At 45.3% G+C, this 16,246-nt stretch overlaps 1 protein-coding gene across 1 annotated transcript in view; it reads right to left on the reverse strand.

Annotated features, from left to right (window-relative positions):
- The window catches only part of LOC123734146 (WD repeat domain phosphoinositide-interacting protein 2), a 58,459-nt gene that overhangs the window by 10,117 nt on the left and 32,096 nt on the right, over positions 1–16,246 (reverse strand). Inside the window, exons 5-8 of the mRNA XM_045712895.1 lie at positions 14,257–14,354; positions 10,978–11,072; positions 4,196–4,199; positions 1,304–1,458 (exon numbers count right to left, since the gene is read on the reverse strand). Coding sequence (XP_045568851.1) covers positions 1,304–1,458; positions 4,196–4,199; positions 10,978–11,072; positions 14,257–14,354 — 352 coding nt within the window. The remainder of the gene's footprint in view (positions 1–1,303; positions 1,459–4,195; positions 4,200–10,977; positions 11,073–14,256; positions 14,355–16,246) is intronic.

Consider the following 16,246-nt stretch of genomic DNA (forward strand, 5'->3'; position numbering starts at 1 on the left):
GACAACATCTCCTCCTCCTCTGGCCTCCACACCATGATGAGAAACAGGACAACATCTCCTCCTCCGGCCTCCACACCATGATGAGAAACAGGACAACATCTCCTCCTCCTCTGGCCTCCACACCATGATGAGAAACAGGACAACATCTCCTCCTCTGGCCTCCACACCATGATGAGAAACAGGACAACATCTCCTCCTCCTCTGGCCTCCACACCATGATGAGAAACAGGACAACATCTCCTCCTCCTCTGGCCTCCACACCATGATGAGAAACAGGACAACATCTCCTCCTCCTCTGGCCTCCACACCATGATGAGAAACAGGACAACATCTCCTCCTCCTCTGGCCTCCACACCATGATGAGAAACAGGACAACATCTCCTCCTCTGGCCTCCACACCATGATGAGAAACAGGACAACATCTCCTCCTCCTCTGGCCTACACACCATGATGAGAAACAGGACAACATCTCCTCCTCTGGCCTCCACACCATGATGAGAAACAGGACAACATCTCCTCCTCCTCTGGCCTCCACACCATGATGAGAAACAGGACAACATCTCCTCCTCCTCTGGCCTCCACACCATGATGAGAAACAGGACAACATCTCCTCCTCTGGCCTCCACACCATGATGAGAAACAGGACAACATCTCCTCCTCTGGCCTCCACACCATGATGAGAAACAGGACAACATCTCCTCCTCCTCTGGCCTCCACACCATGATGAGAAACAGGACAACATCTCCTCCTCCTCTGGCCTCCACACCATGATGAGAAACAGGACAACATCTCCTCCTCTGGCCTCCACACCATGATGAGAAACAGGACAACATCTCCTCCTCCTCTGGCCTCCACACCATGATGAGAAACAGGACAACATCTCCTCCTCCTCTGGCCTCCACACCATGATGAGAAACAGGCGGAGTGAAGGGTAAAGGGGGCGGAGTGAAGGGTAAAGGGGGCGGAGTGAAGGGTAAAGGGGGCGGAGTGAAGGGTAAAGGGGGCGGAGTGAAGGGTAAAGGGGGCGGAGTGAAGGGGTAAAGGGGCGGAGTGAAGGGTAAAGGGGACGGGGCGAAGGGTAAAGGGGCGGGGCGAAGGGTAAAGGGGGCGGGGCGAAGGGTAAAGGGGGCGGGGCGAAGGGTAAAGGGGGCGGAGCGAAGGGTAAAGGGGGCGGAGTGAAGGGTAAAGGGGCGGAGTGAAGGGTAAAGGGGGCGGAGTGAAGGGTAAAGGGGGCGGAGTGAAGGGTAAAGGGGCGGAGTGAAGGGTAAAGGGGGCGGAGTGAAGGGTAAAGGGGGCGGAGTACTTCTCTTTCTGAGTCTCCAGTTTGAAGATGTGGACCGTCTCCGTGTTACTGGAAGCTGATAGGTGGAGGCCCTCCATGCTGAAGGCCAGGGAACAGATAGACACACACCTACCACACACACACACACACACACACACACACACACACACACACACACACACACACACCACACACACACACACACACACACACACACACACACACACACACACACACACACACACACACACACACACACACACACACACACACACACACACACACACACACACACACACACACACACACACACACACACACACACACACACCACACCCACCCACACACACACACACACACACACACACACACACACACACACACACACACACACACACACACACACACACACACACACACACACACACACACACACAGACACACACACCACGCACACACACACACACACACACACACACACACACACACACACACACACACACACACACACACACACACACACACACACACCACACACACACACACACACACACACACCACACACAAAAAGAGCTCATTTAATATCGTCCACTATTAAACACATATTACTATATTGAGGGGAATGAAGGAGGAGAGAGAATAGGGAGGAGGAGGAGAGAGAATAGGGAGGAGGAGAAATGGACATAGAGATGGATAGAGAGAGAATAGGGAGGAGGAGGAGGGAGAATAGGGAGGAGGAGAAATGGACATAGAGATGGATAGAGAGAGAATAGGGAGGAGGAGGAGGAGGGAGAAGGAGAAATGGACATAGAGATGGATAGAGAGAGAATAGGGAGGAGGAGGAGGAGGAGGGAGGAGAAATGGACATAGAGATGGATAGAGAGAGAATAGGGAGGAGGAGGAGGAGGAGGAGGAGGGAGGAGAAATGGACATAGAGATGGATAGAGAGAGAATAGGGAGGAGGAGGAGGAGGAGGAGGAGGAGGAGGGAGGAGAAATGGACATAGAGATGGATAGAGAGAGAATAGGGAGCAGGAGGAGGGAGGAGGAGAAATGGACATAGAGATGGATAGAGAGAGAATAGGGAGGAGGAGGAGGAGGAGGAGGAGAAATGGACATAGAGATGGATAGAGAGAGAATAGGGAGGAGGAGGAGGAGGGAGGAGAAATGGACATAGAGATGGATAGAGAGAATAGGGAGGAGGAGGAGGAGGAGAAATGGACATAGAGATGGATAGAGAGAGAATAGGGAGGAGGAGGAGGAGGGAGGAGAAATGGACATAGAGATGGATAGAGAGAGAATAGGGAGGAGGAGGAGGAGGAGGGAGGAGGAGAAATGGACATAGAGATGGATAGAGAGAGAATAGGGAGGAGGAGGAGGAGGAGGAGAAATGGACATAGAGATGGATAGAGAGAGAATAGGGAGGAGGAGGAGGAGGAGGGAGGAGGAGAAATGGACATAGAGATGGATAGAGAGAGAATAGGGAGGAGGAGGAGGAGGAGGGAGAAGGAGAAATGGACATAGAGATGGATAGAGAGAGAATAGGGAGGAGGAGGAGGAGGAGGAGGAGAAATTGACATAGAGATGGATAGAGAGAGAATAGGGAGGAGGAGGAGGAGGAGGGAGAAGGAGAAATGGACATAGAGATGGATAGAGAGAGAATAGGGAGGAGGAGGAGGAGGAGGAGGAGGGAGAAGGAGAAATGGACATAGAGATGGATAGAGAGAGAATAGGGAGGAGGAGGAGGAGGAGGGAGGAGAAATGGACATAGAGATGGATAGAGAGAGAATAGGGAGGAGGAGGAGGAGGAGGGAGGAGAAATGGACATAGAGATGGATAGAGAGAGAATAGGGGGAGGAGGAGGAGGAGGAGGAGAAATGGACATAGAGATGGATAGAGAGAGAATAGGGAGGGAGGAGGAGGAGGAGGAGGAGAAATGGACATAGAGATGGATAGAGAGAGAATAGGGAGGAGGAGGAGGAGGAGGGGGAAGGAGAAATGGACATAGAGATGGATAGAGAGAGAATAGGGAGGAGGAGGAGGAGGGAGGAGGAGGAGAAATGGACATAGAGATGGATAGAGAGAGAATAGGGAGGAGGAGGAGGGAGGAGGAGAAATGGACATAGAGATGGATAGAGAGAGAATAGGGAGGAGGAGGAGGAGGAGGAGGAGAAATGGACATAGAGATGGATAGAGAGAGAATAGGGAGGAGGAGGAGGAGGAGGAGGAGAAATGGACATAGAGATGGATAGAGAGAGAATAGGGAGGGAGGAGGAGGAGGAGGGAGGAGAAATGGACATAGAGATGGATAGAGAGAGAATAGGGAGGAGGAGGAGGAGGAGGAGGAGAAATGGACATAGAGATGGATAGAGAGAGAATAGGGAGGAGGAGGAGGGGAGGAGGAGAAATGGACATAGAGATGGATAGAGAGAGAATAGGGAGGAGGAGGAGGAGGAGGGAGGAGGAGAAATGGACATAGAGATGGATAGAGAGAGAATAGGGAGGAGGAGGAGGAGGAGGGAGAAGGAGAAATGGACATAGAGATGGATAGAGAGAGAATAGGGAGGAGGAGGAGGAGGAGAGGAGGGAGAGGAGAAATGGACATAGAGATGGATAGAGAGAGAATAGGGAGGAGGAGGAGGAGGAGGAGGAGAAAGAGGGATGGCTCCTACAGACTCAAGAATTTCTGTCCGGGAAACATTACCGTCCCCATCAGATCACAAGATCCACATTACACCCTATCAGATCACATTAAATATCACACATTACATTACTTAAGATCACATTGCACATTACACGTCACCTATCGGATCACATTACACATTACCGCCCCTATCAGATCACATTACACATTACCGTCCCTATAATATTATCACATTAGTTACATTAACAGTCCCCTATCAGATCACATTACACGCCTATGTCACATTACAGATCACATTACACATTACCGTACCTCCTATCAGATCACATTACACACGTACCCGATTATCAGATCACATTACACATTACATATCAGATAATTACACATTACCGTCCCTATCAGATCACATACATTACTCCATAGATCACATTACACATTACCGTCCCCTATCAGATCACATTACACTTATAAATCAGATCACATTACACAATATATCAGATCACATTACATTACGTATCCCCTAAATTATTTATTTATTATTAAGTCATAAAATAATAGAATATATATATAAATTATTTTATTAAGATAATAAGAGGGAGAGCATAAAAGAGATGATGAGTATATTTTATTTATTTATATTGTTCATCACAGAGGAATATATACGGAAAGATGAGGATGATGAATGAAACGTGAACACAGAGACGGATAGAGAGAGAATAGGAGGAGGAGGGAGGAGTGGAGGAGTGAGAAATGGGACAGAGATAGATAGAGAGAATAGGGAGGAGGAGGAGGAGGAGGGAGGAGAAATGACATAGAGATGGATAGAGAGAGAATAGGAGAGGAGGAGGAGAGGAATGGACATAGAGAGGGATAGAGAGAGAATAGGGAGGAGGAGGAGGGAGGAGGGAGGAGGAGAAAATGGACATAGAGATGGATAGAGAGAGAATAGGAGGAGGAGGAGGAGGAGGAGGAGAAAATGGAATAGAGATGGATAGAGGGATAGGGAGGAGGAGGAGAAATGGATATAGAGATGGACAGAGAGAGAATAGGGAGGAGGAGGAGGAGGAGGAGGAGGAGGAGGAGAGGAGTCCTACTTTGGACTCCTCGAGGAATTCAAACAGTTGTCTCAGGGATGGAGAAAACAGATATCCCCATAGATACAAATAAGACAATAAAAAATTAAATAATAGATCACATAAAACCATGATCAATAAAAACTATAAAAAAAAAAAAAATAATTAAAACGTCCAAGATACATTACACAAAATACATTACAAATCAAAACACACGCCATAGATCACATACAATACATAAAACATACCCATAGATCACATTACACAACTCCCTAAGACTCACATAAAACCCCATCAGATCACAAAAATAGAAGATCACATTAAATTAGCCCATCAATCAAAACATCAAAAAAAAGAACAAAAAAAGATAAAACGTCACAGATAATACCGAATAACATACATAGATAATTACACATACCCTATCAGACTCAAACAACCCATCAGATAATACCCCCATCAGAAAAAAAGATCACATTACACATACACAATAAAAAACCCCTAGATCACATTACAACCATAGATAATAACAACGATAGATACATTACACATTATCCCATCAGACTCACATTACAAACCCTATCAGATGCATACACAACCCATTGATAAACACATACCCCCCATCAGATCACATTACACATTACCTATCAGATCACAACACATTACCGTCCCCTATCAGATCACATTACACATTACCGCCCCCTAGATCACAAAAGATAAACAAAAAACCCCAAGATAAAAACCAAAACAATTACCCCCCAAAGATCACATTAACACACGCCCCCTATAGATCACATTACACACCACCGCCCCCATAGATAATTACACATTACGTAACAGATCACAACACATTACCGTCCCCTATCAGATCACATTGCACACCCTATCAGATCACATTACACATTACCGTCCCCTATCAGATCACATTACACACACGTCCCTATCAGATCACAACAAACACCCCCTATCAGATCACATTACACATTACCGTCCCTATCAGATCACATACATTACCGTCCCCTATCAGATCACATTACACATTACCGTCCCTATCAGATCACATTACACATTACTCCCTATCAGATCACATTACACATTACCGTCCCCTATCAGATCACATTACACATACCGTCCCCTATCAGATCAAAAATCATTACACATTACCGTCCCCATCAGATCAGCATTACACATTACCGTCCCCTATCAGATCACATTACACATTACCGTCCCTATCAGATCACATCACACATTAACGTCCCCTATCAGATCACATTAACATTACCGTCCCCTATCAGATCACATTACATTACCGTCCCTATCAGATCACATTACACATTACCGTCCCCTATCAGATCACATTAGCACATTACCTCCCCTATCAGATCACATTAGGTACATTACCGTCCCCTATCAGATCACATTACACACCGCCCCCTATCAGATCACATTACACATTACCGTCCCCTATCAGATCACATTATACATTACCGTCCCCTATCAGATCACATTACCGCCCTATCAGATCACATTACACATTACCGTCCCCTATCAGATCACATTACCGCCTATCAGATCCATTACACATTACCGTCCCTATCAGATCACATTAACATTACCGTCCCCTATCAGATCACATGTACACACCAACGTCCCTATCAGATCACATTACCGCCCCTATCAGATCACATCACCGTCCCCTATCAGATCACATTACACATTACCGTCCCCTATCAGATCACATTACACATCACCGTCCCTATCAGATCACATTACACATTACCGTCCCCTATCAGATCACATTACACATTACCGTCCCCTATCAGATCACATTACACATTACCGTCCCCTATCAGATCAGACATTACACATTACCGTCCCTATCAGATCACATTACACATTACCGTCCCCTATCAGATCACATTACACATTACCGTCCCCTATCAGATCACATTACACAACCGTCCCCTATCAGATCACATACAACGTCCCCTATCAGATCACATTAACATTACCGTCCCTATCAGATCACATTAACATTACCGTCCCCTATCAGATCACATTACATTACCGTCCCCTATCAGATCACATTACACATTACCGTCCCCTATCAGATCACATTACACATTACCGCCCCTATCAGATCACATTACACATTACCGTCCCCTATCAGATCACATTAACATTACCGTCCCCTATCAGATCACATTACACATTACCGTCCCTATCAGATCACATTACACATTACCGTCCCTATCAGATCACATTACACATTACCGTCCCTATCAGATCACATTACACATTACCGTCCCCTATCAGATCACATTACACATTACCGTCCCCTATCAGATCACATTACACATTACCGTCCCCTATCAGATCACATTACACACCGTCCCTATCAGATCACATTAACATACCGCCCCTATCAGATCACATTACACACTACCGTCCCCTATCAGATCACATTACACCGTCCCTATCAGATCACATTACACATTACCGTCCCCTATCAGATCACATTACACATACCGTCCCCTATCAGATACATTACATTACCGTCCCCTATCAGATCACATTAACATTACCGTCCCTATCAGATCACATTATACATTACGGCTCCCTATCAGATCACATTACACATTACCGTCCCCTATCAGATCACATTACATTACCGTCCCCTATCAGATCACATTACACATTACCGTCCCCTATCAGATCACATTACACATTACCGTCCCCTATCAGATCATTATACATTACCGTCCCCTATCAGATCACATTACACACCACCGTCCCCTATCAGATCACATTACACTACCGTCCCCTATCAGATCACATTACACATTACAATCCCTATCAGATCACATTACACCGTCCCCTATCAGATCACATTACACATTACCGTCCCCTATCAGATCACATTACCGTCCCTATCGGATCACATTACGTCCCCTATCAGATACATTACCGTCCCCTATCAGATACATTACACTTACCGTTCCCTATCAGATCACATTACATTACCGTCCCCTATCAGATCACATTACACATTACCGTCCCCTATCAGATCACATTACACATTACCGTCCCCTATCAGATCACATTACATTACCGTCCCCTATCAGATCACATTACACATTACCGTCCCCTATCAGATCACATTACACATTACCGTCCCCTATCAGATCACATTACACATTACCGTCCCCTATCAGATCACATTACACATTACCGTCCCCTATCAGATCACATTACACAACCGTCCCCATCAGATATCACATACCGTCCCTATCAGATCACATTACGCATCAGATCACATTACCGTCCCTATCAGATCACATTACCGTCCCCTATCAGATCACATTACACATTACCGTCCCCTATCAGATCACATTACACATACCGTCCCCTATCAGATCACATTACACATTACCGTCCCTATCAGATCCATTACACATTACCGTCCCCTATCAGATCACATTACACATTACCGTCCCCTATCAGATCACATTACACATTACCGTCCCCTATCAGATCACAACCGTCCCCTATCAGATCACATTACACATTACCGTCCCCTATCAGATCACATTAAACAACCGTCCCCTATCAGATCACATTACACATTACCGTCCCCTATCAGATCACATTACACATTACGTCCCCTATCAGATCACCCATTACCGTCCCCTATCAGATCACATTACACATTACCGTCCCCTATCAGATCACATTACCGTCCCCTATCAGATCACATTACACATACCGTCCCCTATCAGATCACATTACACTTACCGTCCCCTATCAGATCACATTACACATTACCGTCCCTATCAGATCACATACATTACCGTCCCCTATCAGATCACTTACACATACGTCCCCTATCAGATCACATTACACATTACCGTCCCCTATCAGATCACATTACCGTCCCCTATCAGATCACGCATTACATACCGTCCCCTATCAGATCACATTCACATTACCGTCCCCTATCAGATCACATTACACATTACCGTCCCCTATCAGATCACATTACACATTACCGTCCCCTATCAGATCACATTACCGCCCCCTATAGATCACATTACCGTCCCTATCAGATCACATTACGTCCCAACATTACCGTCCCCTATCAGATCACATTACCGTCCCCTATCAGATCACATTACGTCCCCTATCAGATCACATTACCGTCCCCTATCAGATCACATTACACATTACCGTCCCCTATCAGATCACATTACACATTACCGTCCCCTATCAGATCACATTATACATTACCGTCCCCTATCAGATCACATTACACACTACCGTCCCTATCAGATCACATTACAAGCACATTACCGTCCCCTATCAGATCACATTACACATTACCGTCCCCTATCAGATCACATTACACATTACCGTCCCCTATCAGATCACATTACACCACCGTCCCCTATCAGATCACATTACACATTACCGTCCCCCCTATCAGATCACATTACCGTCCCCTATCAGATCACATTACCGTCCCCTATCAGATCACATTACCGTCCCCTATCAGATCACATTACACAACCGTCCCCTATCAGATCACATTACACATTACCGTCCCCTATCAGATCACATTACACATTACCGTCCCCCTATCAGATCACATTACACATTACCGTCCCCTATCAGATCACATTACACATTACCGTCCCTATCAGATCACATTACACATTACCGTCCCCTATCAGATCACATTACACATTACGTCCCCTATCAGATCACATTACACATTACCGTCCCCTATCAGATCACATTACACATTACCGTCCCCTATCAGATCACATTACACATTACCGTCCCCCTATCAGATCACATTACACATTACCGTCCCCTATCAGATCACATTACACACCGTCCCCTATCAGATCACATTACAATTACGTCCCCTATCAGATCACATTACACATTACCGTCCCTATCAGATCAATACATTACCGTCCCCTATCAGATCACATTACCGTCCCCTATCAGATCACATACATTACCGTCCCCTATCAGATCATACACATTACCGTCCCCTATCAGATCACATTACACGTCCCCTATCAGATCACATTACCGTCCCCTATCAGATCACATTACACATTACCGTCCCCTATCAGATCACATTACACATTACCGTCCCCTATCAGATCACATTACACATTACCGTCCCCTATCAGATCACATTACACATTACCGTCCCCTATCAGATCCAATACATTACCGTCCCCTATCAGATCACATTACACATTACCGTCCCCTATCAGATCACATTACACATTACCGTCCCCTATCAGATCACATTACATTACCGTCCCCTATCAGATCACATTATACATTACCGTCCCCTATCAGATCACATTCACATTACCGTCCCCTATCAGATCACATACATTACCGTCCCCTATCAGATCACATACACATTACCGTCCCCTATCAGATCACATTACACAACCGTCCCCTATCAGATCACATTACACAACCGTCCCCTATCAGATCACATTACACATTACCGTCCCCTATCAGATCACATTACACACTACCGTCCCCTATCAGATCACATTACACATTACCGTCCCCTATCAGATCACATTACACATTACCGTCCCCTATCAGATCACATTACACATTACCGTCCCCTATCAGATCACATTATTCGACACATTACCGTCCCCTATCAGATCACATTACACATTACCGTCCCCTATCAGATCACATTACACATTACCGTCCCTATCAGATCACATTACACATTACCGTCCCTATCAGATCACATTACACACTACCGTCCCCTATCAGATCACATTACACATTACCGTCCCCTATCAGATCACATTACACATTACCGTCCCCTAAGGGTCAGATCACAAGTTACGAACAGTAGGGTTAAGGGTCAGGGGCAGAGGGACCGCTGACACCACCTCAGTAGTTCAGTGTAACAGTTTAATGTGTCCCCACCTTCTCCGAGGCTGTGGCCAGTTTGGATCCGCTGGCGTCGAACACAACGTGGCTGCTAATGGGCTGTCATGGGCTGGGATCATGTTGGCTGCTCTCTGGAAACACAGATATAAACACACAGAGAGAGACTGAACTGTCATGGGCTGGGATCATGTTGGCTGCTCTCTGGAAACACAGATATAAACACACAGAGAGAGACTGAACTGTCATGGGCTGGGATCATGTTGGCTGCTCTCTGGAAACACAGATATAAACACACAGAGAGACTGAACTGTCATGGGCTGGGATCATGTTGGCTGCTCTCTGGAAACACAGATATAAACACACAAGAGAGACTGAACTGTCATGGGCTGGGATCATGTTGGCTGCTCTCTGGAAACACAGATATAAACACACGAGAGAGACTGAACTGTCATGGGCTGGGATCATGTTGGCTGCTCTCTGGAAACACAGATATAAACACACAGAGAGAGACTGAACTGTCATGGGCTGGGATCATGTTGGCTGCTCTCTGGAAACACAGATATAAACACACAGAGAGACTGAACTGTCATGGGCTGGGATCATGTTGGCTGCTCTCTGGAAACACAGATATAAACACACAGAGAGACTGAACTGTCATGGGCTGGGATCATGTTGGCTGCTCTCTGGAAACACAGATATAAACACACAGAGAGAGACTGAACTGTCATGGGCTGGGATCATGTTGGCTGCTCTCTGGAAACACAGATATAAACACACAGAGAGAGACTGAACTGTCATGGGCTGGGATCATGTTGGCTGCTCTCTGGAAACACAGATATAAACACACACAGAGAGACTGAACTGTCATGGGCTGGGATCATGTTGGCTGCTCTCTGGAAACACAGATATAAACACACAGAGAGAGACTGAACTGTCATGGGCTGGGATCATGTTGGCTGCTCTCTGGAAACACAGATATAAACACACAGAGAGAGACTGAACTGTCATGGGCTGGGATCATGTTGGCTGCTCTCTGGAAACACAGATATAAACACACACAGAGAGAGACTGAACTGTCATGGGCTGGGATCATGTTGGCTGCTCTCTGGAAACACAGATATAAACACACAGAGAGAGACTGAACTGTCATGGGCTGGGATCATGTTGGCTGCTCTCTGGAAACACAGATATAAACACACAGAGAGAGACTGAACTGTCATGGGCTGGGATCATGTTGGCTGCTCTCTGGAAACACAGATATAAACACACAGAGAGAGAGACTGAACTGTCATGGGCTGGGATCATGTTGGCTGCTCTCTGGAAACACAGATATAAACACACAGAGAGAGACTGAACTGTCATGGGCTGGGATCATGTTGGCTGCTCTCTGGAAACACAGATATAAACACACAGAGAGAGACTGAACTGTCATGGGCTGGGATCATGTTGGCTGCTCTCTGGAAACACAGATATAAACACACAGAGAGAGACTGAACTGTCATGGGCTGGGATCATGTTGGCTGCTCTCTGGAAACACAGATATAAACACACAGAGAGAGACTGAACTGTCATGGGCTGGGATCATGTTGGCTGCTCTCTGGAAACACAGATATAAACACACAGAGAGAGACTGAACTGTCATGGGCTGGGATCATGTTGGCTGCTCTCTGGAAACACAGATATAAACACACAGAGAGAGACTGAACTGTCATGGGCTGGGATCATGTTGGCTGCTCTCTGGAAACACAGATATAAACACACAGAGAGAGACTGAACTGTCATGGGCTGGGATCATGTTGGCTGCTCTCTGGAAACACAGATATAAACACACGAGAGAGAGACTGAACTGTCATGGGCTGGGATCATGTTGGCTGCTCTCTGGAAACACAGATATAAACACACAGAGAGAGACTGAACTGTCATGGGCTGGGATCATGTTGGCTGCTCTCTGGAAACACAGATATAAACACACAGAGAGAGACTGAACTGTCATGGGCTGGGATCATGTTGGCTGCTCTCTGGAAACACAGATATAAACACACAGAGAGAGACTGAACTGTCATGGGCTGGGATCATGTTGGCTGCTCTCTGGAAACACAGATATAAACACACAGAGAGACTGAACTGTCATGGGCTGGGATCATGTTGGCTGCTCTCTGGAAACACAGATATAAACACACAGAGAGAGACTGAACTGTCATGGGCTGGGATCATGTTGGCTGCTCTCTGGAAACACAGATATAAACACACAAGAGAGACTGAACTGTCATGGGCTGGGATCATGTTGGCTGCTCTCTGGAAACACAGATATAAACACACAGAGAGACTGAACTGTCATGGGCTGGGATCATGTTGGCTGCTCTCTGGAAACACAGATATAAACACACAGAGAGAGACTGAACTGTCATGGGCTGGGATCATGTTGGCTGCTCTCTGGAAACACAGATATAAACACACAGAGAGAGACTGAACTGTCATGGGCTGGGATCATGTTGGCTGCTCTCTGGAAACACAGATATAAACACACAAGAGAGACTGAACTGTCATGGGCTGGGATCATGTTGGCTGCTCTCTGGAAACACAGATATAAACACACAGAGAAGAGAGACTGAACTGTCATGGGCTGGGATCATGTTGGCTGCTCTCTGGAAACACAGATATAAACACACAGAGAGAGACTGAACTGTCATGGGCTGGGATCATGTTGGCTGCTCTCTGGAAACACAGATATAAACACACAGAGAGAGAGACTGAACTGTCATGGGCTGGGATCATGTTGGCTGCTCTCTGGAAACACAGATATAAACACACAAGAGAGACTGAACTGTCATGGGCTGGGATCATGTTGGCTGCTCTCTGGAAACACAGATATAAAACACACAGAGAGAGACTGAACTGTCATGGGCTGGGATCATGTTGGCTGCTCTCTGGAAACACAGATATAAACACACAGAGAGAGACTGAACTGTCATGGGCTGGGATCATGTTGGCTGCTCTCTGGAAACACAGATATAAACACACAGAGAGAGACTGAACTGTCATGGGCTGGGATCATGTTGGCTGCTCTCTGGAAACACAGATATAAACACAAGAGAGAGACTGAACTGTCATGGGCTGGGATCATGTTGGCTGCTCTCTGGAAACACAGATATAAACACACAGAGAGACTGAACTGTCATGGGCTGTGATGTGTGGCTGTGTCTGATATGAACAGAGAGACTGATGTGTGTGTGTGTGTGTGTGTGTGTGTGTGTGTGTGTGTGTGTGTGTGTGTGTGTGTGTGTGTGTGTGTGTGTGTGTGTGTGTGTCTCGTACCAGATTGACCGTGTCGAACACCTGGACCTCTCCGATCGTAGCGCTGCCGGGATAAGCCAAGTAGCAGTTATCGCTACTGATGGACAGAGCGCACAGCCCTGGGGAGAGAACACACAGTTATTATACAGGAGGACAGAGAACACACAGTTATTATACAGGAGGACAGAGCACACACAGTTATTATACAGGAGGACAGAGCGCACAGCCCTGGGGAGAGAACACACAGTTATTACAGGAGGACAGCGAGGCCTGGGGAGAGAACACACAGTTATTATACAGGAGGACAGAGCGCACTACAGTTATTATACAGGAGGAAAGAGAACACACAGTTATTATACAGAGAGGACAGAGCACACAGCCCCGGGGAGAGAACACACAGTTATTATACAGGAGGACAGAGCACACACAGTTATTACAGGAGGACAGAGCACACAGTTATTACAGAAGGTGTAGATTTAGTAGTAGGTTAATAAGGTGTAGATTTAGTAGTAGGTTAATAAGGTGTAGATTTAGTAGTAGGTTATGAGGTGTAGATTTAGTAGTAGGTTAATGAGGTGTAGATTTAGTAGTAGGTTAATAAGGTGTAGATTTAGTAGTAGGTTAATAAGGTGTAGATTTAGTAGCAGGTTAATAAGGTGTAGATTTAGTAGCAGGTTAATAAGGTGTAGATTTAGTAGCAGGTTAATAAGGTGTAGATTTAGTAGCAGGTTAATAAGGTGTAGATTTAGTAGCAGGTTAATAAGGTGTAGATTTAGTAGTAGGTTAATAAGGTGTAGATTTAGTAGTAGGTTAATAAGGTGTAGATTTAGTAGTAGGTTAATAAGGTGTAGATTTAGTAGTAGGTTAACAAGGGTGTAGATTTAGTAGCAGGTTAATAAGGTGTAGATTTAGTAGCAGGTTAATAAGGTGTAGATTTAGTAGCAGGTTAATAAGGTGTAGATTTAGTAGCAGGTTAATAAGGTGTAGATTTAGTAGCAGGTTAATAAGGTGTAGATTTAGTAGCAGGTTAATAAGGTGTAGATTTAGTAGCAGGTTAATAAGGTGTAGATTTAGTAGCAGGTTAATAAGGTGTAGATTTAGTAGCAGGTTAATAAGGTGTAGATTTAGTAGCAGGTTAATAAGGTGTAGATTTAGTAGCAGGTTAATAAGGTGTAGATTTAGTAGCAGGTTAATAAGGTGTAGATTTAGCAGCAGGTTAATAAGGTGTAGATTTAGCAGTAGGTTAATAAGGTGTAGATTTAGTAGCAGGTTAATAAGGTGTAGATTTAGTAGCAGGTTAATAAGGTGTAGATTTAGTAGCAGGTTAATAAGGTGTAGATTTAGCAGTAGGTTAATAAGGTGTAGATTTAGTAGTAGGTTAATAAGGTGTAGATTTAGCTGTAGGTGAAGGTGTAGATTTAGCTGTAGGTTAATAAGGTGTAGATTTAGTAGTAGGTTAATAAGGTGTAGATTTAGCAGTAGGTGAAGGTGTAGATTTAGCTGTAGGTGAAGGTGTAGATTTAGCTGTAGGTGAAGGTGTAGATTTAGCTGTAGGTGAAGGTGTAGATTTAGCTGTAGGTGAAGGTGTAGATTTAGCTGTAGGTGAAGGTGTAGATTTAGCTGTAGGTGAAGGTGTAGATTTAGCTGTAGGTGAAGGTGTAGATTTAGCTGTAGGTGAAGGTGTAGATTTAGCTGTAGGTGAAGGTGTAGATTTAGCTGTAGGTGAAGGTGTAGATTTAGCTGTAGGTGAAGGTGTAGATTTAGCTGTAGGTTAATAAGGTGTAGATTTAGCTGTAGGTGAAGGTGTAGATTTAGCAGTAGGTGAAGGTGTAGATTTAGCTGTAGGTGAAGGTGTAGATTTAGCTGTAGGTGAAGGTGTAGATTTAGCTGTAGGTGAAGGTGTAGATTTAGCTGTAGGTGAAGGTGTAGATTTAGCTGTAGGTGAAGGTGTAGATTTAGCTGTAGGTGAAGGTGTAGATTTAGCTGTAGGTGAAGGTGTAGATTTAGCTGT

The sequence above is a fragment of the Salmo salar genome, unplaced genomic scaffold, assembly GCF_905237065.1.
Source record: "Salmo salar unplaced genomic scaffold, Ssal_v3.1, whole genome shotgun sequence".
Classification (NCBI taxonomy): Eukaryota; Metazoa; Chordata; class Actinopteri; order Salmoniformes; family Salmonidae; genus Salmo; species Salmo salar.